This window comes from Triturus cristatus, chromosome 1_2 (assembly GCF_964204655.1).
Source record: "Triturus cristatus chromosome 1_2, aTriCri1.1, whole genome shotgun sequence".
In the NCBI taxonomy this organism is placed as follows: domain Eukaryota; kingdom Metazoa; phylum Chordata; class Amphibia; order Caudata; family Salamandridae; genus Triturus; species Triturus cristatus.
In genome coordinates, this window is record NC_140580.1 from 13,672,555 (window position 1) to 13,698,858 (window position 26,304).

Consider the following 26,304-nt stretch of genomic DNA (forward strand, 5'->3'; position numbering starts at 1 on the left):
TAGGGTAGTGCAGTGTTGTTTTGGTGGTGTAGGGCGTCGTGCTGTGGGTAGTGTTTTAGGGTTTAGAGTAGTGCAGTGGTGTTAGGGTAGTGTAGGGGGTCGTGCTGGGGGTAGTGTTTTAGGGTAGTGCAGTGGTGTTTGGGTAGTGTAGGGGGTACTGCTTGGGGTGGTGTTTTAGGGTTTTGGGTAGTGCTGTGGTGTTTGGGTAGTGTATGGGGTACTGCTGGGTTGGTGTTCGGGCAGTGTAGGGGGTCGTGCTGGGGCTGGTGTTTTAGGGTTTAGGGCAGTGCAGTGGTGTTCGGGCTGAGTAGGGGGTCGTGCTGGGGCTAGTGTTTTAGGGTTTAGGGCAGTGCAGTGGTGTTCGGGCAGTGTAGGGGGTCGTGCTGGTGCTCATGTTTTAGGGTTTAGGGCAGAGCAGTGGTGTTCGGGCAGTGTAGGGGGTCATGCTGGGGTAGTGTTTTAGGGTTTAGGGCAGTGCAGTGGTTGTGTATTGACAGCGCATGCGCTGCGTCGCTAGGCGAGAACTAAAAAGAATTGCACTAAGATAGCTGCCAACACTTCCTGGAGTGAAGTGTTGGCAGCCAATTAGAGTCAAGCTCGTGCTTGTGTAGTTAGGTCCCGCCCAGATATAAAAATATTTTTTTCCTTTAATATGTCGAAAACTACTGAACGGATTTACACCATTTAAAAAAAGGTCGCTTTATGAACCAAGCACTACCTTTTTGCCAAATTTGGTGTAATTCCGTTCAGCAGTTCCAGCTGTAGCCGTGTCTAAAGTTTCCTATGGGAAATTGATTTTTTTACCTCTATTTTTGGAATTTCTCTGGAACTACTGAACGGATTTACACCATTTAAAAAAAGGTCTCTTTCTGAACCAAGAGCTACCTTTATGCAAAATTTGGTGTAATTCCGTTCAGCAGTTCGGGCTGTAGCTGTGTCTAGAGTTTCCTATGGGAAATAACATGGAGACCCCCCTTTTTTCTCGGCTCCCGCTTGGCGAATCACCCTGAAACTTTCAGGATAGGAGCTGACCACAACGGGCCATAAGTTTTGAAAATTTCACGAAGATTTGTCGACCGGCGCCAAAGTTATTGGGAAAACAAATAATGAGTTTCTTATGGAAACTAGGTCCTAACTATAACCATCTACTAACGACCGCCAGTAGATAATATCTATATATCTATATATATATCTATATATATATATATATCTATATATCTATATATATATCTATATATCTATATATATATGTATCCAAAAACAACTGCTACAAGTCCCAGTATACGTCTCCCAGGAAACAAATGCACCAGAACTGCCACTCGATTTAACAAAGAGTATGTATTTATTTCATACACGGGCTACAAAATAACAAAGCCCAATGCGTTTTGGAGTTCCAATCACTCCTTGCTCACGGGTTAGGCATGTGCGTTTGTTCACTCTATTTAAAGAAACATAGTGTGCAAGCCAGTTCATAAACATAGAAAAAAATACTAGTGAGTGTCATTGCATTTTTGTCAATAAAGTTACGCAGTTTCAATATGACGATTGTGGCAAGGATAATTGCATAATGCTGTGAAAAGGCAACAATTCAAAATTATATATGTGAGTATGGGGAGCCTTAACCCCTTCAGTGCCACGCCTTTTCCCCCTCCTGTGCCGGGCGTTGTATTAGTGGGTGGGGTTCATGACGAGATAGTCTCGTCATGGGCACAGCGCAACCGTGCTCCATGACGAGACTATCTCGTCATGGGCACAGACGAGGTTAATACACAAAAAATATGATAAACATTTGCGCAATCAACATGTAATAAAAACGCACATGCCTGCCTTTCAACAGAAATGCCTTGGTAAAGGCATTACCTTAAACGACCTAAAACGCGCTTTTGTCAGTATAATGCAAGTAGAGCCCCAGTGGGCATTTCATGTCTGAAAGGATAGTTACAGATAAGCATGCATACTCAATTATGCCCTAGTGGCCTTATGTACATGATCGAATTTAGACAAACGGTTAGTAATGAGAAATACTCTTTCAAGGTGTCTCCTTACAGAATTAGCAAGGCTAAGATAACGAAATTGCATATGTACACAAAAATTGTTTTGAGATCAATATCATTGGAAATTGGCCCTCGATGACTATCTTCGATAATGCCCCTGTGGGCGATGATTATTAAAGTCGGATGTCCAATTGACGTCCTTACTGAAATAAAATAAAGTCGAGAAAAGTACGGCGCACCGCCTAATCACTATTACTTCGCTGGATTTCCTAAATCTGTATCACAGCATATTCATAAACTTGCTGACTCATTCTAGATGTGCCGGTGTCACTGCTTAGAAGATTTCATCTATAACAAATACAAACAAGTAATAATTAAAACCAATTTTTGATAAGACACATACATTTAAAAAAGGCACAAGCCTATAACAGAAGGAAAGAGTGATGTTAGTACATTCTACACAGTTTAACTCAAGTGGACAGCCATTTCTTCATCCATATTCATACCATTCGGGTATAAAGTGTCATATTTAATTATAATCCTGGACTCTAGTCTTCTCAATTCTTTAGTGCGATCCCCCCTCTCACTCTTTTAGTTACAGTATCTAACACCACAAATTTCAGCAAATTGCTATTTTGCGCGTGATTTGATTGAAAATGTCGTGCTACCAGATAATTCTTGTCGTTGTTGCAGATAGCACGCATATGCTCGAGTATGCGTTTCTTAGCCCTGTGTATGGTACTGCCTATGTAGGCCAATTTGCATGGGCACAGGAGAGCGTACACCACATATTCCGAATTGCATGTAAGATATTTATTGATGCTGAAGGGATCATGTATTTCTGATAATGAGATCTTTTTGCAGCTGCTACTAAATCTACACGCCTTACATGAATTGCAGGTGTAAAAGCCTATAATGGTGCCTGTGGTCCTATCTGCTGGTATCATGGAGTGGCATAGGGAATCCTGAAGGGATCTGGCTTTTCTGAAAGTAATCTCGGGGTGGTCACCTATGGCAAGTGCTATATCTCGATCCATTTGTAGGACATGCCAGTGCTTTTTGAAACTTTTACGAAGCTGTCCCGATTGCTTGTTGAATCTACTGATAAATCTGATTTTGGGTTCCTCTATCTTTTTAGTTTTGGGACACAGTAGCTGGGTTTTGTCTGCTGATCGTTTTGTTACAATATCCTCTTTCTTTAAATCTTTTAGTCATGGTGGCAACTTCATTATAAAAACCCTCATTGTTTCTACAATTACGCTTGGCCCGAAGCAGCTCACCATACAAGATACTTTCAATTAATGACCCCGGATGGCAGCTGACGGCCCTCAGGAGGCTGTTACCTGCTGTGGATTTTCTGTACAAGTATCTTACACAAGTTTGCCTTTTTCAACTTAGAGTTTGAGATCAAGAAATTCTATAGTTTGATCATCAGGTGGCTAGTGAATGAAAGGTTAAGTGAATTATCATTCAGAGTGGACACAAACTCAAGAGCTTCATTTGATGAGCCACTCCGAAAGCAAAAAATGAGGTCGATAAAAAAGGTAGATGTTGTGGACAACCTGCTCCTCCCACCAGCCGAGGTACAAACCTTCAAAGCTGGGGACGAAGCAGGTACCCATTGCCATCCCTTGCATCTATCTATAGACCGTTCCGTCAAAAAGGAAAAAGTTGTTCGTGAGACACACCCCGATCATTTCTATGATCATATCGGTGTGTCTAAGATAAGATATTGAGCTAGATTTAAGAAAGTGTTTGCATGCATCCATACCCAGATCATGGGGGATGCATGTGTATAAACTGTTCACATCGAGACTTAAGAGATGGTACTCTTCTTTCCACTCAATGGCATTGATACATTTCAGAAAATCTCCTGTGTCACGTATGTAAGAGGGGAGAGCTTGCACTAAAGGCTGGAGGAAATTGTCCACATATTTGGACGTATTTTCCAACATACTGTCGCGGGAGGAGACTATAGGCCTGCCTGGAGGATCACTTGCATTTTTATGCAGCTTAGGTAAAAGATACAGTGTGGGACGTTTAGGGAATTTACAATATAGAAATCAACATTCATCCTGTTCCAAGATTCCCTGGTCCTTTCATTCACTCAATTTGCTTGCGTACAATTTGTTGCTCATCTCATAGGAGTTAATGGAAGATCTCTCATATCGCTCACAATCATTCAGCTGCTTCAAGCCTTCCTTAAGGTACATCGAGAGGGGCCAAACCACAACGTTTCCCCCTTTGTCTGATTTTATTATGACAATATTCTTGTTGTCTTGAAGTTCTTTAATGGCTTGAATTTCTGCTGTTTTAAGATTATTCATGCCCTGGGTTTTTTACAATTAAGGTGTTTTAATTCTTTTTTCATGCCTTCTTCAAACACCATAATTGCCTCATTGTTGATTTGTGGCAAAAACACAGATTTCAGTCTGAAACCGCTCATTGCATCTATTGCACCGGGGAATACACCCTCACTAGACTTGCCGCAAGCACCAGCTAATGTGTGCGCCCTTCGTCTTGAGACCAAATTGTTTTATATATATATATATATATATATATATATATATATATATATATATATATATAAATAAATGTATATATACGGTACCATCTACAAACAGCTGATTGGTACCGCGATGGGTTCTTGTCTGGCCCCAAGTTTTGCCAAGCTCTTCATGGGCCTCTGGGAGGAGGAGATATTTTCAGAAAAGATTACCATCAAAATTTTGAGTAAAGTAGAACTTTGGCTCAGATACATCGACGACCTTTTCATTATATGGAAAGGCAGTCACACAGAGGCCCAGGAATTTATTGAAGAACTTAATAAAAATGACCGCAACATACACCTTTCAGGGAACAACAGCGACAACATGGTTGAATATTTAGATGTGAAGGTTGAGGTCAGATCCACCACGTTACACACCTCTCTATTCCGCAAAACCACAGCAGGCAACAGCATCCTACATGCCCTCAGCAGCCATCCTGATACCCTTAAATGGAGTATTCCTTTCGGTAAACTGCTGAGGGCAAAAAGGAATTGCAGCAGCAGTGAAGCTTTTAACAAAGAAAGTGCAGAGATGATTGAGAGATTTAAGCTCCGAGGCTACCCTACATGGGTCCTCAAGAAAGCGATCTGTAGAGCAGAATCTGTGGACAGGAAAGACATACTTAGAGATGATACTACTGAGATGGAGGGAACTGGAGATGCAGAGACTAGGGTGATCATGACCTATAATACGGAATCTGATAGCATCAGACATATTCTTTCAAAAAATTGGAACGCACTTAAGAATGATAACAGCATAGGCCACACTCTCAAGAACAGACCCAATATCACCTACAGGCGAGGAAGAAACCTAAGGGACATACTAGTACACAGTGATATCCCATTGACACAAGATAGCGGTATCCAGAACCTCAATGGGTTCTACCCATGCGGTCACTGCAAAGCATGCTCTGCCAGCACCTTTCGCAAAACATACGAACAAGGTTTTAATCACAGAGCAATAACCCAGTTCCTTACATGCAGCACCACATTTGTCATATATGTGATAGAATGTCCATGCGGCCTATATTATATAGGCAGTACCACCCTTATGGCCAAGAAAAGGATACTTGAACACAAGCGGCCCATACCAACAGAGACCCCAAATACCCTGTGGCCAGACATTTCCAAGAGAAACACTACTCTGACTCCTCTCTACTTAAATATTATATTTTGGAACAAGTCCGGACAGATCACAGAGGCGGCAATAGGACACTCAAACTAAGACAGAGAGAGTCCAAATACATTGTTGATCTCCAAACTAAGGCTCCTGGGGGTATGAATCAAGACGAGGAACTTTCGATACATTTAAAAGAGTAATTTTGCACATTTTGTTCTGATCTGTGAATGCAGATTCATCCCTTGTCTTTGAAGCCCGTATACTGTAACCCTGGATATACTCTCTCGTGTTTTTTGGATGTTTTTCTGACTTCTCATTTAATTGTTTATATCATGTTTTTCTATCAGGAGAGAAGGAAGGTACCTACCCACTACACAGGTCGCCTAACCTTTTCTTCGGAGTCACTTCATCACTTTCACAAAGAGAAATGGGGCACTTCCAATACGACTGGACACCTTTAGATGGGCACAGAGAGTAACAGGATAAGTGTGTTTCGGTTATTTATTGGCCCAGGGCAATTTGTTTTACACTTTCTGATAATCTTCTGTAATCTGGTTTTCAGTAGACAGGTTGTCACAAACATCACGAGCACTATGCCTGTACCCTTATGCATATATATATCATTACTATGTGTCATGAATAGGATGATCTGTGCATTTTGTTTAGGAAGCATAACGGTTAGACATTTAGGTCCTGCCGAGTCAAACATTACGTTATAAGCACAGTCATCCATTCCACATGCTTTTCTCCGCAGTGACCATAACACCATATATGCGTTGTGTCCACTATACGCCTTTACCAGCAATGCTCTAGATAAACATTGCTCTATTAAACCATGGCGCTAGATTCACTGGCTATTCACAGCCTTTACCTTGCAGCAATTCTGTATTATCGTTACTTTACAGAGCACTCGCACATGCCAGGCGTTCTTCATATCTTAGGATACAGAATAACCACGCATGCAGCTAGACATCTAACACAGTTTATTTTACTTTAATTTCACTGCGCGAGACACTCAGGCACTTTACAGACAATCGTGTCTTCTGTAATTGTGTATTTGTGATCCACATCGAATACGCGGACGAGTATGGGATGTTTATTTATTCAATTGCACTGCTGGTCTTTTCTTTTGCATGCACTTCGTAACTTTGCATCAAAACTGCATTTATGTTTTCACTTATGTTTACATTTGCTGACCTTTCCAAGATGGCGGACGCTGTCTTTCACACAGTCCTATTTTGACTCCACTGCCCGGAATAAGTTGTGTCCGGTGTAAATAGTCGTATTAAGTTTGTTACTGCACGGTTTCATGTGAGCAAGGCTGCGGACGCAGTCGAAACGCGTTATGGAATAAACCTGGTCACTATTACAACCTGGATGTGTCGTTTACTGGCCTGAGAGCGCACGTATCTTTGAACTTTGGAAAAAAAATAAAAATTATATATATATATATATATTTTGCACAACAATCCTCCTGGAGGGGAGGAAAAACAGGCCGCACTCCCAAGGTATCAGTTGCAAACTCTTTATTACTTTACATCAGGGCCGTAGCAGAGCTAGATCTACGCGTTTCGATGCCGCCTGGCACCTTGCTCACGATCAACTCGCTCTCGGACAAAAGTCTCATTTAAAAAGCAAACCACTTGCTATTACGTCACTTCCTGTTAGTTTCCAGGCTCAGTGGCTCATGGTCGTTGTAGTTTGTCAGCGATGTTTTTCTGAAACGAAGGGTGTCTTTGTGTTTCTTCTATCGAATTGTGATGGCTCAGATGTCCTTTTCAGTTAAGAAGGGTTAATGAAGTTACTCATTTCATATGTGTTTGTGCTTCCCCAGATTAGATTCTTCTCTCGGCTTGATGGTGATATATTGTCTCGTTTCGTGCGGGAAAGGGGTTCCCTGCACATATGGATTGTGTTTTTGTTTGCCATTTTCTTCATAAAGTTATTCTGTTGTTTTTTTTCCTCTCTCCTGTATCTTTCCATTTTTTTCTGTTCTTTATCGCTTTGTTTGTTGATTTTTACCAAATCTTTGCATTGAGTTTATCTTTTAATTGTGAGGGTAATGAGATAATGTTTGTCCTTATTCTGCTTTGTTACTTATCTCACTTCCGTGTTCACCGAATAACTGGCATTTCACAATGATTGATTTCTTGTTATTGTGTATTGCACGTCATTTGTACATGACAATCGTTCCACTTCTGTATCTTTTGTTGAACTTCTGTTGATATGGGGTCTTTTTATTGGGGGTCGTAAAACACTCTTCATTAGTGTGTTGCCATATTTCATGATTTTTCATTTGTTTCTTTTCAAATTCTTATTTTAGAGATGAATGTATAGCTCCTCAGATTGATTCAGGCCATGGGGAGTGAGAGTTCGCAGGTTGATGATGTAGCGCGACTCCTTCTGGCGCAACATTTTCTCACGATCTCCTCCGCGTTCTCTTTTTGGAATAGTCTCGATTCCAAAGAATTTCAATTTTTTCCAGTCTCCTTGATGTTTCTGTTCCATATGTTTAGATACTGCGTTGGATCTGTCCTTGTGGATGGTCGCCCTGACGTGCTCCATGATTCTCTTTTTTAATTCGCAGATTGTGCTCCCCACATACCTGAGTGGGCATGGGCATTCCATCACATAAATTGTGTATTGCGTCTTGCAGGTGATGAGTTGGCGAATTTCCCAGGTTTTGTTGTTAGCCAATTTCACCTCTTTAGTTGGTTTCGCTATTTGGCACATCTTGCACGAATGGCATTTGACAAATCCTTTGGTCTTTAACCACGTTGGTGCTTTCTTTTTGGCTTTGAAGTGGCTGTGGATCAGATGGTCCTTCAGATTTTTAGCTCTTCTGTAAGTTACCGTGGGATGTTTTCCCACTCTCTCTTTAACCGTGTTGTCCAGTTGCAGTATCTTCCAATTTTTCCTCAATATTTTTGTGACTTGTGTACTTTCTTGCGAAAAGTCCATGATCATCCTTATTGGTTCTTGTGTCTCCTTGTTGTTTGTTTGCTTTGCTGCCAGGCATTCCACTCGAGTTTTCTCGTTGGTTCTTTTTAAACAGCGGGCTATTATACCAGGATTGTATTGTCTCCTCCTGAAACGTTTCACTGTTCTCTCGCTGTGGGTTTGCCATTCCGTTTCTTCACTGCAGATCCTACGGATTCTGAGGAATTCCCCGTATGGGATGCTGGAGATCAGGGAGCTTTGATGGAAACTGGTTGCCTCTAGGGTAGCATTCGTTGCTGTTATTTTTCTGTGCAGCGTGGTATGGATCTCATTGTTGCTGATATATATTTCCGTATCCAAGAAGATGACCCTCTCTTTGCTGATGGTGTAAGTAAATTTTAAGTCATTTGTAGAGTTGTTAATTAAATTGAAATACTCTTGGAATTCCATCGCTGTGCCATCCCAGATTATAAGCAGATCGTCGATGTATCTCTTCCAGCTGACGATTTTGTTTACTGCTTGTTCATTGTTTGTGCTCCATGGCCTGAATCAATCTGAGGAGCTATACATTCATCTCTAAAATAAGAATTTGAAAAGAAACAAATGAAAAATCATGAAATATGGCAACACACTAATGAAGAGTGTTTTACGACCCCCAATAAAAAGACCCCAAATCAACAGAAGTTCAACAAAAGATACAGAAGTGGAACGATTGTCATGTACAAATGACGTGCAATACACAATAACAAGAAATCAATCATTGTGAAATGCCAGTTATTCGGTGAACACGGAAGTGAGATAAGTAACAAAGCAGAATAAGGACAAACATTATCTCATTACCCTCACAATTAAAAGATAAACTCAATGCAAAGATTTGGTAAAAATCAACAAACAAAGCGATAAAGAACAGAAAAAAATGGAAAGATACAGGAGAGAGGGAAAAAAAACAACAGAATAACTTTATGAAGAAAATGGCAAACAAAAACACAATCCATATGTGCAGGGAACCCCTTTCCCGCACGAAACGAGACAATATATCACCATCAAGCCGAGAGAAGAATCTAATCTGGGGAAGCACAAACACATATGAAATGAGTAACTTCATTAACCCTTCTTAACTGAAAAGGACATCTGAGCCATCACAATTCGATAGAAGAAACACAAAGACACCCTTCGTTTCAGAAAAACATCGCTGACAAACTACAACGACCATGAGCCACTGAGCCTGGAAACTAAGAGGAAGTGACGTAATAGCAAGTGGTTTGCTTTTTAAATGAGACTTTTGTCCGAGAGCGAGTTGATCGTGAGCAAGGTGCCAGGCGGCATCGAAACGCGTAGATCTAGCTCTGCTACGGCCCTGATGTAAAGTAATAAAGAGTTTGCAACTGATACCTTGGGAGTGCGGCCCGTTTTTCCTCCCCTCCAGGAGGATTGTTGTGCAAATTAATAGCGGTAAGGTTCAACCGCGGGGCAACGCACCCACGACGAGCGCTGCGAGGAACCGGCAAAAAGGAACCTTTTGGGTGGAGATATATATATATATATATACACTGGCGCCAGTAGATAGTTATAGTTAGGACCGTGTTTCCATAGGAAATCCGCAACATTCTATTTGGAATAACTTTGGCGCCGGTTGACGAATCCTCGCGAAATTTTCAAAATAGGTTGGGCTCTCCGCTCCTACCCTGAAAGTCTCGGGGGGATTCATCAAGCGGGGGCTGAGAAAAAAGGGGGGTCCCAAAACACGTTTTCCCCATGCAATTTTCCATATGGACCTTTAGTCGAAGGTACAGCCCGAACGGCTGAACAGAATTACTTGAAATTTGGCAAAGAGGTAGTCCTCAGGTCAGGGAAGTGCCTTTTGCAGGTCTGGTGTCAATCTGTTCAGTAGTTCCTGAGAAAATCAAAAGTAAAATCATATATATATATGTGGGCGGAGCCTAACCACACATCTCATCCTGAGATCTGATTGGCTGTCAGCACTTCATCCAAGAAGTGTTGGCAGCCATCTTGGGACCAATATACATGATAGCACCTCATTATAAAGCATTGCAGTTAATAGAAGGTTTTAAGACTTTAGTTACATTATAAATCATTTGTTGATGGTACCATACTCATTTTAGGAATTGTGGTATGTTCTAAGGTGATTTCACCATGTGAAAACGCCTTCTGCTGGGATATCATGATTGAGAGAAAAATATTTTCTCATGCTTTTCCCACAGAGGTTTGGAAGGTGATCTATAAGCTAAACTGAGAGCTTATTTTCTGTAAATTCACATTATCTTTCTCAGTCATGTGAGAATGAAGTCTGACATGCTCAGTAAAACATGTACATCCAACAAGGGCAGAGACTGTCAGTTGATTCCTTTGTGTTCCACTGCAGCTTCCCAGAGTGTTCCAAAGAACTACTAGAGTGCTAACAGTCCTACTTATGATAAACGTATGGCACACCTGAAGCCATCTTGCTTGGATTAAAGTGGTAACTCTTAAAACATTTAATTTAAAAAGGAACAAAATGAGGGGGTTCATTTTTCCATAAAAAGTATGATTGGTTCTGCAGAAAGAAAAATTATGGCACATTTTGAGTGACTTCTCAAATCCTCTTCTATTTCAATAAAAAATTCTGACATGCAGACTGAAACATGCACTTTCAATACCAGCAGCAGTTTTCCCTGGTGAGCAGTAGCTTTACTACAGTGATCTAATGAGCAAAAAGAGTGCTAACATTCTGAATTTATGGCAAATGTGGGACACATCTGAATGCCTTCTTGATGGAATCAAAGTAAAAAACTGAAAGTATTTCCTACTGAGGAGACTGCAGTAAATGAGGAAATTAGGAAACTTCATAACAAATAGGTCTCCTAAGATGGCCACCAGAGACAAAAGAGCCCAAATGTAGCCCAAATTTCACCCAGATGTAGCCCAAGTATAGCCCAATGACAGAATGTCCCAGAGTGTTCTTAAAAACAACTAGAGCGCTTACTGTCTTCATTATGACGAAAGTATGGCACACCTGAAGCCATCTTGATTGGAATAAACTGGTAACACTTAAAACATTTAATTTAAAAAGGAACACAATGAGGGGGTTCATTTTGCCATAGAAATTATGATTAATGCTGAAGAAAGAAAATGAGGGCACAGTTTGAGTGACTTCTCAAATCCTCTTCTATTTCATTAAAAAATTCTGACATGCAGACTGAAACATGCACTTTTAATACCAGGAGCAGACTTCCATGGTGAACAGTAGTTTTACTACAGTGATCTAATGAGCAACTAGAGTGCTAACATTCAGAATTTATGGCAAATGTGCGACATATCTTAATACCTTCATGATGGAATCAAAGTAAAAAACTGAAAGCATTTCCTACTGAGGAGACTGCAGTACGAGGAAATTAGGAAACTTCATAACAAATAAATCTCCCAAGATGGCCACCGGAGACAAAAGAGCCCAAAAGTAGCCCAAAATCACCCAGATGTAGCCCAAATATAGCCCAATGACAGAAGTGTGCAAAACACTTATTATTTTGTGTTTTTGCAGTTTTATATAGTGCAGACTTGTCAGGTATTGGAGTGCTTTACATGAGCATTGGTTACATCACACAAGAACAAATTCATTTTGGTTGTAGACATGGGGAGACTAAGTGATTTGACCAGAATCACAGAATGTCGAGCTGAAGCAGAAACTCCAACCTGGTTCCCCAGTTGCAAAGTCTGCAGTTCTGGAAGTAACACCACATCCTCTCCCCTAAGTGCAACATTTAATCAAGTGGTCAACTGGATAAAAAAACAAAGATAACAAATAATTTAAAAGTGCTTTGTCGCTATTTGAAAACTCAGAAAATATATCCTTATTTTAGTCTTTTAGAGCACTAACCATAATTTTGATGCCAATAAGACCCTCTCATATATGTAATTTCTAGGTATTACAGTTTTGATTACATAAAGATGACGTCAGGCGTTCCACACTTTTGTAATAAATATAGAATGTTAGCAATCTAGTTATTCATTGGGATACTGTTGAGAGGCAGAGGCCAGGGGCACAGACTCTGAAAATTGAAGGCAGGTAGGAGGGTGCAAAGGCAGCAATTTAACCACACTGAGCAGGCAGGGAGGGCGGTGGAAGCACAACAGACTATGGAGGGCAGTGGAAAGGGGGGCAGGGGCAACAAATAAAACAATACAGGACTTGCAAGAGAGGCTGTGGCAATGTAATCGACCATTGTGGGCAGAAGGAAGAGGCAATGGTAGTACAACCATACATGACAACAGACCCGATTCAGCCAGGAAACGTCCAATGTTTTTAAGCTCAATGGGCTTTATTTGATCTGTCTCCTGTCTACAATCTCCTCTTTTTCAATGTAACTCAAAGGGGAAAATCAATACCCCAGTTTTTTTTCAAAATCTCCCTCTTACCAAGTTCAAAATGTTCGCTAGTATGGTACATTGGACCATGGAAGGAAATGGGGTAGGGACATGGACTTGGATAACAGAGGACAGGAGGGACATGGAGAGGTGCACCAAACTGACCTTGCAGGGCAGGCATCAGGGTTTGCAGCAGCACAATACACCACACAGGGCATGCGGGACGGGAGTGCAGCACAACAATCCATAGAAAGCAAGAGGGAGGGGACAGGACCATGCACATGGACAACAGAGAACTGAGGGGCAAGAGGCAATGGTAGCTAGCTGACCATAATGGACAGACAGGAGAGAAAGCTGCAGCATAACAGACCATAAAGGGCAGGAGGGACGGATCAGGGGCATTACAATGGAACAGACAAGCCAGGAGGGAGGGAGTAGGGGTCTGCACATGTAAACAGAGGGCTGGGGGCAAGGGGGCAGGGCAGGAGCAGCAAGATAGCCATGGAGGTCAGGCAGGATGGGCACTAGAAGCAAGGCACACCATGAAGAGCAACAGTGAGACTGTGATGGCATACACACAGACCATGGAGGGAAGGTGGGAGGGGGTCAGGGGCAGCTAACTGACCACACAGGGAAGGTGGGAGGGGCCATGGCAGCACAGAAGACCATGCATGGCAAGCGGGAGGGTTATTGGCAGCACAATGGCTATGATGGGTAAGAAGGAGGGTGCAAGGGCATGCACAAAGGACGATGGAGGATAGAAGGGAGGGTCAGGACCTTTGCACAGACAAGAAAGTTCAGGGGAAGGGGCCTCACAACAGACCGCACGGGGCAGGCAGGAGGAGCAGTTGCAGCACAACAGACCAGGGAGGGCAGAAGGGTGTGGCAGTACAATGGACCATGTAGGACAGGAGGAAGAGGATAGGGGCATAGCATGTGGACAGGCAGGGTGGAGGTGGCAGGGACAGGTTACAGTCATCTGACAATGCTAAGCAGGTGGGAGGGGAGGGGCAGCTCAACAAAACACTCAGAGTAGATAGGAGTGGCAGGTCCATGGAACATGGTGGGCAAAAAGGATGGAGCAGGGGCATGCACAAATACATCGGAGGGCAGGGGGAAGGAGAATAGGGGCAGCAAGCTAAACACAGAGGCTAAGCAGGAGGTCAATGATGGGGCATAGAATTGGGCAATGGAGGGCAGGAGGAGTGGACTGGTACATCATACTAAATTGAGGGCAGTGGCAGCACATCAGACCATGCATGGCAGGAGGGAGGAGGCTAGTCCATGGATTCACACAACAGAGGATAGGGAGGAGGGGGATGGGGCAGCAAGCTAACTTTTCAGAGAAGGCGGGTATTAGGAACTTTATTGTTTTTAAAACGTGTGTCTGTGCGAACTACTTAAAATATGAACAAGTATGCAGCATAATCTCACTTTTATTCAGGAAGAAGAGGACGTTTCTGACTGTGACTCTGGGCTCACTTGGCAGAAACACCCCCTGACCCTCCACCCCCTATCGCAAAATGTAATGCCTGTGAAAAGGGTAGGTGAACACAGTGTTATATAGAACATAGTCCTGAGAGCACGATTGAAAATGAAAACTAGATATAGTGTATGGTATAAACTATGCACCAAAAAGTGTGATATAAGATGAACCGGGCGTGAAATATAATATGCAATACATTGTGCGCAATGACAGATTCATTGGAGAGCGCGAGATAGCACAGGCACTAGCACGTGCTATGCGATATGCGCCTTGGAGTGTAATATGCACAGGGCAGTGTTGTGTAACCTAACTAGTCTCTAAAGTTGTAATATAAAATATGTGCTGGGGAGTGTAACGTTGCATATGCACTGTGACAAAGATATGGATCCCAGATTTTAATATGTATGGCATAGCACTGTGCGTTATAACATAGGCATCGAGGAAGGCACGTTAGATGGGGCAAAATAACCCGTGCGAAGACAAGTGTGGCATGACATATTCACGGGGTGGTGTTACAGTGCACATGGGCTAGAGAGTGTTATAGCATATGCACTAGCTAGTGGAATACAACACAGAGGTGTGTGGCACTCGGCAGGCAATGGTGGGTGTAACACAGCATTGGGCTCTGCCAGGAGCGCGCTGTGACTCAAGTGATGTTCGTCCCCTTTCCAGAGAGTAAAATAAAAAGTATTACACATCCGGCAGTGGATGTGTGTTTTATTAACCGTGAGGGGGGTTTCCTGCAAAGTTTTGGTCGAATTTTTGTCGAATCCCCTTTGAATGGCTTGGTGTGCATGTGTATTAAATGTGCCCGTCAATAGCTACCCATGTTTGTATAAATAAACGACAAGGGTGTCTACCGGGATTAGGCACGGTAGGGCATCAGACATGTCAGAGCTTCACTAGTGGTGTAAATACATTCCACGTGGATTCATTGTATGCATAGTCGCCTTTTAATGAATATCACGCAAATCGTCATGGTGATAGGTACGTACGGTTTGTCCAGCATGTCCTAGGTGTGTCTATAAATATATATTTTTTTAAAATAATAAAAAACAGTGGCCGGCCCTGGGGATTGGGGTCAAAAAAATATAATTAGGAGACAGGCCCTGGGGGATGGGGTCATCAGGGCCAATAAATTAGAGTAAGAAGGGGAACCCCACAGCCCCCCTTCTTAAAAAATTAAAATAAATAAAAGACTGGCATCGTGCCGGAGGCCATGCCCCCTCCTTGCAGCACTCTGCAAACGCGCCCCCTGGCGAGTTGTAAGTTGGGGAATTAATTCCTCTTCAATACTGAGGGTCCCTGAGGGCCAACTAGCCCAACAGGCATCTCCAGTATGCGCCAGGGAGCTGCGCTGCAGACAGGTGTTCTGAGGCCAAGCCCCTTTTTACACCTCTCTGCAACGCAGCTCTGTGGCGCTTACTGGAGGTACCTAGTGGTCTAGTTTGACCCTAGCGACTCTTAGGATTCAAGGGGACTTAATCTCTCAACTTAGAACAGCCACAGGGTGCGTTTACACAGTGGTGAAGGGAGGGGACGGGGCCTGAGGTGACGTGTGCAAACCGCACTATGGCACGTTTTAAATTGGGGATATAATTTCCCTTCAATACTGAGGGCCCCTGGGGGCTAACTAGCCCACCAAGTGCTTCCAGTAAGCGCCACTGAGCTGCATTGCAGAGAAGTGGTCCAGGCCGTGCCACTTTTTACACCTCTCTGCAACGCAGCTCTGTGGCACTTACTGGAGGTACCTAGTGGGCTAGTTGGACCCTAGGGACCCTCAGGATTCAAATGAACTTAATCTCCCAACTAAAAACGGACACAGGGCGTGTTTACACAGTGGTGAAGGGAGGGGACGGGGCCTGAGTTAACGTGTGCAAAAACGCCCTGTAGCCTGTTTTAAGGGGTAGTTTCCCTGCCCTATTATATACTAGGGGCTTACAGAGGTGGTCATGCTAATCACAGGGGGACCCCAACGCATAATGTTCCCTAGTGTATGTAGGTGTTTTTACTGTATTCTAAGTGTCTTTTAACATAGCACTGGCTCTAGCACTGGTTAGTCAGACTCAGTTACCACCAGTATCCGTCTGAAAAATTTGAGGTTACAGGATGATTTTGCAACAAGGCTTCTTTCTGCTCTTCTTTTTGTTCTTTCTGCACGTTATCCTTCTTCCTGCACTTTTCTTCGTCTTTGAGGACTTCTGTTGCTTCTTTCTGCACTTTTTTTTTTCTTTCTGTGCATTTTTTCTTCTTTCTTCACATGTCCTATCTCTGTAGGCATAGTTAGAAATTAGCATTTAAAAAACCTTTGAAATTCACTGAAAAAACCATAGGTTTCAGGCACGTTATAGTTAGGAATTAGCATTTAAAAAACCTCAGAAATTCACTGAAAAAACCATAGGTTTCAGGGGTGTTATAGTTAGCTGGACTTTTCACTCGTACAAAATTCCCCCGTTATAGTTAGTTCAGCTAATGTCAGTGATGTCATGAGTGATGTCACTGACCATGAGTGATGTAATATGTGACGTCATCAGCAGTGCATTGCGGGCGCGCGAGTTATAGTTAGATAACTATAACGGGGGAATTTCAATGGTTTTGTACGAGTGAAAAGTCCAGCTAACTAGAACACCCCTGAAACCTATGGTTTTTTCAGTGAATATATATGTGTGTGTGTTGGTCCAGTTGAAGGCATCTGCCGAAACGCGTCGACCGTCCTTTTTGTTTTGCACATGGTGTTAAAGGAATAAAAAAGTACCTTAAGTGAACTGCTGTGGACTCCCTCTGTGCCGTGGATACTCAGGTGGGGATTTTGCCGAGTTATTTTGAAGATATACATATATATGTGTGTGTGTGTGTGTGTGTGTATGTGTATTGTGTGTGTGTGTGTGTATGTGTATATATATATATATATATATATATATATATATATATCCAATAAACGTGCAAACTGAAGACACAAGTGAGTGAAACCCACACTAAACACTCCATCAGTTTCAAACTTTTTATCTACACGCATATCAACCCCTTAGGGCCTTCGTCATACTGATAGAGCAAATGGTGTGCCCAATCACCTTTAAAAAGAAAACTAGTAAACATAGAAAAAATATTTCCCAAAAAGTATGGTCATGATGTATGCGAAACTCAAAATTTCAGTATGTGCTATAATTTCATAATTACAATGGTTATCACATGATTGTCTTTGTTAAACAAATGTGTTATTTTAAAAAAAAACTTGTATTAAATCCTAATGGAATCAATCCGTGCGTGCTTGCCTCTGGTACTGAATGCCACATTGGCGTGTCCAGATGCAAAGTATATTGTATAGATCCAGCTCACACAAAACAAGCTTCCCAGTATTTGCCCTGCTGGCGTCTGAACACATCTATTTGTCACACAGTACCGGTGGGGATGAATTTAATTTAGGATTCAATACATTTTTGTAGAATGTAACATTTAAACCCACATTTAATACTTAAATACCATGCACCCTGCCCTATCAGCCCCTAGGACCTGCCTTAGGGGTGATTTAGCAGAGGCTGCCCCCGAAGGGTGCCTCACTGGCCAACGCCATAACAGCTACCGGGGACCCGGAAAAACTGGTTTGGTCTGCTTCAGTGCGCCCAACAACAAAGGAGGATTCTACCCCTCCCTGGGACAAATTGTGAACCAAAGGTGGTGCCAAGGTACCTGGCCAATATGTGGCCAGGTGATGTTTTGAACCCCCCAATGGGGGGATGCTGCTGCCTGCCAGGAGGGGACAATGTGGGTTTATAAGCGCACCGTCACCCCAGCACAGGTCACTTTTGGAAGCTGGGGCGGTGCACCCCGATCAACTTTCAAGGGGAGATTCCTGGAAGGTTTGAATACCTTCACATTGGCGAGGATGTCCCTACCCAGCATCCTAGGCAGTCCGGTGGCAATTGTCAGTAAAGGAGGTTTGGACGCAGCAACGAGGTTCGGTAAGGGGCAGCAGTGCCTAAAGGTCTTTGATTGGGGTTGCGACGAGGAGGCCTCAGGGAGTGGCATCGGTGATTTGTTCAGGTGCGTGTTAGGGTGGTCCGACCTGCTCCACTTCAGTGTGTCAGCCCTTTGTTGTATCTGAGTCGGCCAGTTTTGGGCACTTGGTGGGCAAGAGGACGCCGCAACTTTGTGGTTGGTGACTGCTGAGGGGGGGCATGGAAAATGGAGTCCCCCGTGGTCAGTTGTCGCTCTAAAACAGCTCGGTGGGCTAATAATGCTCACACAGAGCAAACCTGGGGGTAACATGAACGTTGTGAGTTGAATCCCTATTGGGCCATTCAGCCTTTCAATCAATTAGAGGTTTATAAAGTGCGCTACTCACCCGTGAGGGTCTTAAGACGCTGAGGAGGGGGAGTGCGGCGAGCTCCGTGGTCATCCGAAGAGCCAGGTCTTGCGAAATGTTGAGAAAGGTAGTAGTACTGCCGAGCGGTAACATCTTCAGTGCTGAGAAACCAGTCGTAAAGTGCGCCATATGGAGGGTGGAGGTTTCTTTCCTTTTTCAGACATGCTGTGTGTCCCTATGGCACAATTTGGGCTCTTGGGGAAAGCAGGGGCTCTGATGCATTGTCGAGGCCTCTCGGGCCCCGCTGGTGGTATGGCGGAGGCCGCCCAGGCGGCAACACAACTACAAAATGGAACTAAGAAATGGAATTTAGAATGACAAAACTGTTTCGTCAACAAAAGCAGCAAATGATTGATAAATCATTCATTTCACTGCACAATTTCAGATGACTGTAAATTTCACCTGCTACGATACACTAGTCTCCTTCTCAAGGAGAACTATATATAAAATGCAATGGTGATGTTTACTAATAGCGAGTATATGTAGATAATCTCTTAATCTACTCCTCCAGTAAAAGAAAAAAAAAAGTGAATGAAGTCATAATAAACTAACAAGTCACCAAATACCTAGTACATGTTAGAATGTTGTGTGAAAACATGAATGTGTCTATGAACACGTTGCTGTGATTACTCTAGGTCAAAAGCTAGACCTCTGTGCAAGCTGATGTACACCTTTAAATTGCAAACACGCTCCAGATATTTACATTCACAACTGGAAAGGGAACAAACAAGCATTTGCAATTCAATGGGTCTTGCCTTTGGGACCTTATATGTATTTAGCTATGCAGCAAATTAGCCTGGGTTCTGAAACATCTACTGTTCTTAAACATGGAGGGAAAGTAAGCACCAAACTGCGTGACACGCCAGGTATGGGAATACATGCAGAGAAATATTGCCTTCCAGCGGGAAATGAGATAGTTCAAAGCTCTGGTTTTAATATAAAACGAGGGCCTTCTGTGGTGATATCCCTGAAAATACAAGACTTAAAAAAAATATTATTGTCTATGTGTGCTCATGGAAGACAATTTCTATGACTGGAATCTAGAGAATGCTAAAGTGATTCTGATATTTTAGTGAACTCTGATGGTCGTTTTCTATCAAGACAGTTAAATAGAGGCAGTTGAACAGAAAAAAAGTCCCTAAGCAGAAGCAGACATGTCCTAGGGTTGATCTCCAGAGCCCACAAAGTACATACACATATGAGTATATACTAAAGTATATACAAGAGGTCTCGAATGCTCGACCTAAAAGTATTAAAAGTTTCTCAAAAGTTCAAACTGAATTTGGTATTATTAATCTTCATTGTTTTGCATAAACATCTGTTATTCAGCAGCAAGATAACCTTGGGTGAACCCGCACTTTACAAATACACGTTATGTTTATATTATATTCAAATTTTACACTCAGGCAGCTCGGAACAGAATAAGGACGTGTAAAGGAAAATGATTACCGAAGCCTAATTTGCTTTTCACAGGACTCAGAAATTAAAGAGGATCAAGTATTTTGGTCCACTGCAGTAGCCCATGGTGATATTTATGGGCTTTGAGGAGAAGAGACATCTCCTTTTCAGTCATGCTACTTACAGGTTCTACCTGATCGCCAGCTGAGTGTAGCAGCTGTCCCCTGCCAATGGTCATAAAAACCTTTGTGTACCAAGTCCTGAGCTTTTGTGCAATATGTGGAATGCAGGATATAAGAGATACAAGACAAAAGCAACCCTTAAAGTCTGTTCTTTAGTCATATTCTGTCAAAAATGAACCCATTATTTACTTTTACAGCAAAACTAGGCGGATTGGAGAGCAGCACAGAGCAAGGCACAAGTATTTTGCGGGGGGGGGGGGGGGGGGGGGCATTGCACGTGGGAGAGAGCAACCAAACGTGCCCTCTCTCATGGACAGCGTAAAACAGTGCTTGAAATGGAAAAATAGAAGTTGCTTGTTTCTGAGAAGTGCCGGTACTCTCCAATTAAAAGTATTACATTTTTCTTTGATGAGTGCAGGCACTCTCCCTCTCAACATAAAAAAAATGCCAGTACTCAGTACAGGACAGTAAAACTCCATTTAAAGCATAAAATAAAAATAAACAAGCATTTGCAATGCAATAGGTCTCCGATTTACGCGAGTTTAAGCTATTGGCATTGTAAATGGCAATGCCTTTTATTTAGGTTTTAAAATCAAAAACAATAATAAAAGGCATTGTCATTTACAATGTCAATAGCTCAAACTCGCGTAAATGCGAGACCTATTGACATACTGTGAAAACAGTTCATTTCTTTTGAGTAGTTCGGTGCTATGCCCTGAAGGAACACATTTTTAACATTCTCCTGTTTGCATTAGTTGCCGAAGACGCGCCGCTACTTTATTAATTTCAAGATGTCAAGGCAAGTTAGGAGAGAGAGAGGTAGAAGCATGCTTTGATTTCAGGTAAGCAGCTATCATCTGTGTTTCACAAAGATTATCTACGCAATAAATCTCCCATGTATCTTCGCTCGATGTAAATGTATGCGCAACATGCATATGTCAAAATAAAAAAAATTGAGCAGCCATTAAAACTACTTTTTCTTGTTGAACACAATGCCCTCTAAATAACTGGATCATGGTTGTGTTTGCACAGAGATTCCGATCCATGGGTGATTATGAAACTGAAAAACATTAACAGTTGTTATTTACCTCATGAGGCGGGACTAACAAGCCAAACACCAATCATAAAACAGAATTTATGAATAAAGCGTGCATTCAGACCAGGTGCCAAAAACCTACATCTTACTATAAGAACAGTATGGGCAGTATTTAGGCGCCAGGCAGCTTGTGTACCACCTGACCATCGATAACATGCGAGCATTTAAAACGTGCACACTCCTGCCCCCTTGGAACACATCTTAATTACCAGCATTCTGCGCCGACTGTAGATCTGAAATATTTTTTCATCTGAAATGATAAGTTAACGTCACCGCAGCAAGCTCGAAGCATTTGAGATTTATAACAGAGAAGGTATTATCCTATCTTCCCTAGCAGGTGTGTGCTACCTTCAGCACAAAAATACTTTGCTTATCAGCAAGGAACAAAAGGAATGGATATTATTTTAGGCTGCCAGCATTATTTATGCTGCACTGAAACCTTCATTAAAATGTTAGGCGGCAATTAGAAGCTCCGGGCAAAAATCTGACTGCAAGCAGGAACTAATTAGATGTTTAGGTGATCGTTCTTACACTTATCTTGTTTGCTGCAGTATTGTGATTACACAGTCATTTGCATATTTCTCTATAAAAACACATCAAGTTATTTAGTGCATTTCATTTAGGAATAATTTGAGAGGAAAATATTTGCGTGGATGATTTATCTACACAGAAACACCCTTAGTGTGGAGTAACCCGGCACCTTAATTTGTGCCGGGAAGAGGTCACACGTAGGGTTGAATACAATAATATGTTTTACACTGTTTGCATTAACTTGATAGCATATCAATATATGGAATACGCGTTGCATTTGTAATGGACTTTTTACGTGTGCCAGTGGGTTCAGCTAATTGCAAAGCATGACAAACACTGAAATGAATGGTTAGTGTTTTCACTGCCAAACAGCATCGCCCCATTAAGAGAAAAAGAGGCTCTGGTAATGGAAAATGGAAAGTCTGTATAAATAGCATGGAAGCAGCATGAGAAGAGGTATTTTTTTCAACCGTGGCTTTTATGAAATCACAGCTACTGCTACTCTAATCTAAATCTGGACAAAAGAAACTTTATTTAAAAGTAAATGGAACACGCTAATGCTTTTCACCAACTTTTGGAAGGAATTTAGCGTGTCAGGTCAGGGCAACCCTTGTTGTATACGCTGGCTGGTCTCTGAGCTCCGGAGAAGCGAATGCACCAACAATGTGCAAAAACCGGCCCTACTCACCAGACTGCGAGGCTCCAATCCCCCTCTGTGGCGTTGGTGCAATTGGGGAAGCTCAGTCTTCCTCTGGCCGGTGTGCGGGACTCTCCTCGGTGCATGGGAGCCTCGCTCACACTACGGTGCGAGACGCCTGACTTCCGGTCTTTGCGACTACGTTTTGGGAGGTGGGCGTGCTAGTGGCTGCACACTATTTTTTAAAAAGCATTTGCAATGCAAATACGACTCGCATTTACGCGAGACGTAATGCATTACAAATGGCAGCTTCGACATTTAAAAAAGCACGAACAGGAGTCGAGGTGAGGGCGAAAAAACTGCGAACTGCGGGAGGGGGGTGGGGGCGAAACACAGGGAAGCAGATACTGTTCAAGTAAAGGGGCTGATAGCCTTGAAAGGAGCAAAATGACGACATAGGCGTCAGGAGGCGGGACTAACAACCCAAACACCAATCACAAAACAGAATTTATGAAGAAAGCCAATTAAAAAGATGGGCGGAAAGTAGGTGGAGCTTCCCCCACTATAGTGTATACAGCATCTCTCGAGAAGACAGCGCATGCGCTACCTAGCCCGAGCCCTAAAAATTGGTTTCCTAAACGTGCACAGTGGAAGGATACAAGAGAGCCAATTAAAATAATGGTAAAGAGGCTATACTCTCGGAGAGGGGCAACCAGATAGTCAACTGCCAAATAACAAGCAAGCAAATAAGATTGACATAAAGGCCAATCATTGGTAAACCATGGGAGGGTTCTAAGCCCACTGTACACTTTTAGTATGGTCTACAATAGGTTGTAGCCTAAAACGGTCTGTTATTTTTAAATGTTTTCCTCTTCAAGGTACCTGTGGGAAAGACAAATTCAATTATTTCTTACAACTAGAGGATGTTTATATTTTTCAACCACATATGAGATAGACATCTGTTTGTACATCCTTGCATTAAAACATATAGTGCATAATGAAATAGGTAAATGCATGCATGTATTCACTTCAAATAGTCATCTCGTTTCTCAGGAATCAGCGAGAGAATGACGTGGTTTAAAAAAAAAGGAGAAAGAGTGACAGGGAGACATCAGCCCCAAGAGCAGACATGCAAGTAACGCAACACGGATATTATGTGGATGAAACTACTTATGGTGCCCCCTGTTTTCACTGCACCAAACATAAAGCAACAAGAAGAGACAGTTTTAAATGAAAATCACAGACTTTATAAAGGTAGGCGATGAACATTTGCAAATTACTAACTAGAAGGCTCAAGTGGCTTAAAAGCCGCAAAACACTCAGCAAAACGTCATAACACAAAATACAGTGAATCCTATGGGCAAACAAGAAGCCTCGAGAATACCGAGTTCAGAAAATCGTTCAAAACCATACAGAACAGATACAACAGAAAGTCGAGCCCCTTTATCTTTCAAAGTAAAATGGAAGTTAATGCCTCTAATATATTTAAAAATACTTTAGACAATAAGGTTATGGCAATGCGCCTATGTCAAGTCACACTATCAGAGTATTACTACACTATAGGGTATATTTACAAGAACGTGTGATAACTACCGCAAGAGTAGCCTAACGAAAATTACGCCGTGCCAACCAAGTATTCACAATGCGGCAGTAGCATGCGATAGTCACCAGATAACGCGTCAAATGGCAGCGCAAAATCCAACGCCACGCCGCAAAATTTCAAAACGCAAAAGAAATGCGACGGGGCCAATCGTGGTACAAAAAGTCACGAAAACCAGCCACAGGCCTGCAAATACAACGTGTCTGGCGGGAAAATACACCATAAAAAACACAGAAACAACACACCAGAAACAAGCCAAAGCACGTAGCAACATGGATGCAACCTTACCCAGCACAGAGGCCAACGCGAACCCCACAACCCCCACAGATCACCAGCAAGGAACAACGGGGTCGGGGAAAGCCAAGGAGAAGAGGGAGAGGAAGATAGGGTGCAGACCGCAGGAAAACAAGACCAGCGTCACGGAGGCGACAGAACACTACCAGCAACTGTCCCACTAGCAGACCACCTGGAATGCAGTCGGAGTGCCGAGGAGGACAATCCAGGAGGCCAAGAGGCGCCGGCATGACGTGACAACCGAAACCAGGCACAAACCTGCTGCCAACAGGAAGGCAGCAACAGCAACAGGAGGTGGCAGTCCTGCGCCACAGGAGTAGCTGGAGGATACCGAGGCCACAGTGATCAGTGTGGAGACGGTGCAAGGAGAAGGGTGTTCGGACACAGCTCGAGAGGACCTGACACAACATCAACAGGGAGAGTAACCAACAGGGACTGGGGGGACGGGGGGAGATGTGCACAATGGCACACATGCACAACGAGGCGTAGCACACTGCACACCCACAATTACCCAGGATCATGTCCCTGATCCCGTGGCACACTGCAGCACACACACATTGACGACAAAGTGGTACAATGTGCATAGCCGACACTGCAGAACAGAGGACACAACTGGCTCCGCACATGCACAGAAACATGCCTACTACATCTGACAGAGCAGGAAACTGTGAAATGGAAATGTACGCGTCGGACCTCACATCCGTCATGTAGTCCAAATGTACACTGTCCAGCAGCAGAATTCAGCACCTCACGAACAGTCACAATGTACATTGTCATACAGTCTGCATGAAGACCAGAACAATGCGCAAACATACATGTCAACACAATGTCAACATGTATCTCCCCTTCACATTGCAGAGGGGCACACAACACCTCCAGCAGAGCACACAAGACAACACATCTGTGATGCCGGAGAGGACCACCACACCTTCGAAACCGACGCCCTACAACAGACCATGGACATCCCACGCAACCCACCACCCGGACCGGGTCAGCCAAGCTACTCCGAGTAGGACACAGAGCCTACAACAGACCACACAGCAGGAAGCATCCGCAAGCACAGCTGGCTCACGACACTTTACCCACCCACACATAGCACCCTGTTGCCATGTATCAGCACGCCAAAAGGAGGTGGCCGAGCAGGCGTGGTTGGGGTCCGAACCCATGGAATGCAAACTAGATCACATACGTTCGTGTCCATTACACTTCAGGGACCACCCACACCCGACAAAGGAGACCCACACAGCCATAGAGACACATGCAGATGCACATTCACAGTACAGAACCAAGCCCAGGGGCACGCAAATAGCAGTCACACTCCCACGTCGGCTCTGCATAGATGATGGCCCAGCCCACTCCCCTTACGAATTGAGTGGGTGACAACAAAACTACATGTCCAAGTTCCAACCCGCTGCCTGCGGTGACATGTCTTCTTCTGTTGTACACAGCACAATGTAATGTCGTAGGGCCCAGGGTCCTCATGCATACAACAAGACCACAGGGACACACGCAGATATCATGCTGAACTGGCTACGGGAACGTGAGCCTGGCCCCTTTATTGGCAGGGCCACATGTACAGTTACGCCTGTGCTGGATGTGTGTGGGGTGAGTGTAAGCCAGCACGCACGGAGTACTTGGTGCTGGCATCCACTTGAACAATAGACACCAGTGCAATGGGAGCTGAAAACACCTGCATAACAGAGTCAACTGCTGAGCAACATGGAGGGAGACAGAGAAAGTCCAGAGGACACAC

The 26,304-nt window shown here is 43.3% G+C and overlaps 1 protein-coding gene across 1 annotated transcript; it reads right to left on the bottom strand.

Annotated features, from left to right (window-relative positions):
• Window positions 1-6,636: 6,636 nt before the first annotated feature.
• Window positions 6,637-23,023, bottom strand: LOC146866642 (uncharacterized). Its single transcript, XM_085600100.1, has 2 exons — window positions 22,709-23,023; window positions 6,637-9,178 (listed from the first exon to the last, which is right to left on the bottom strand). Exon 2 carries the CDS (start codon window positions 9,050-9,052, stop codon window positions 7,982-7,984), a length of 1,071 nt encoding a protein of 356 aa, XP_085456226.1. The 5' UTR covers window positions 9,053-9,178; window positions 22,709-23,023; the 3' UTR covers window positions 6,637-7,981.
• Window positions 23,024-26,304: the final 3,281 nt, after the last annotated feature.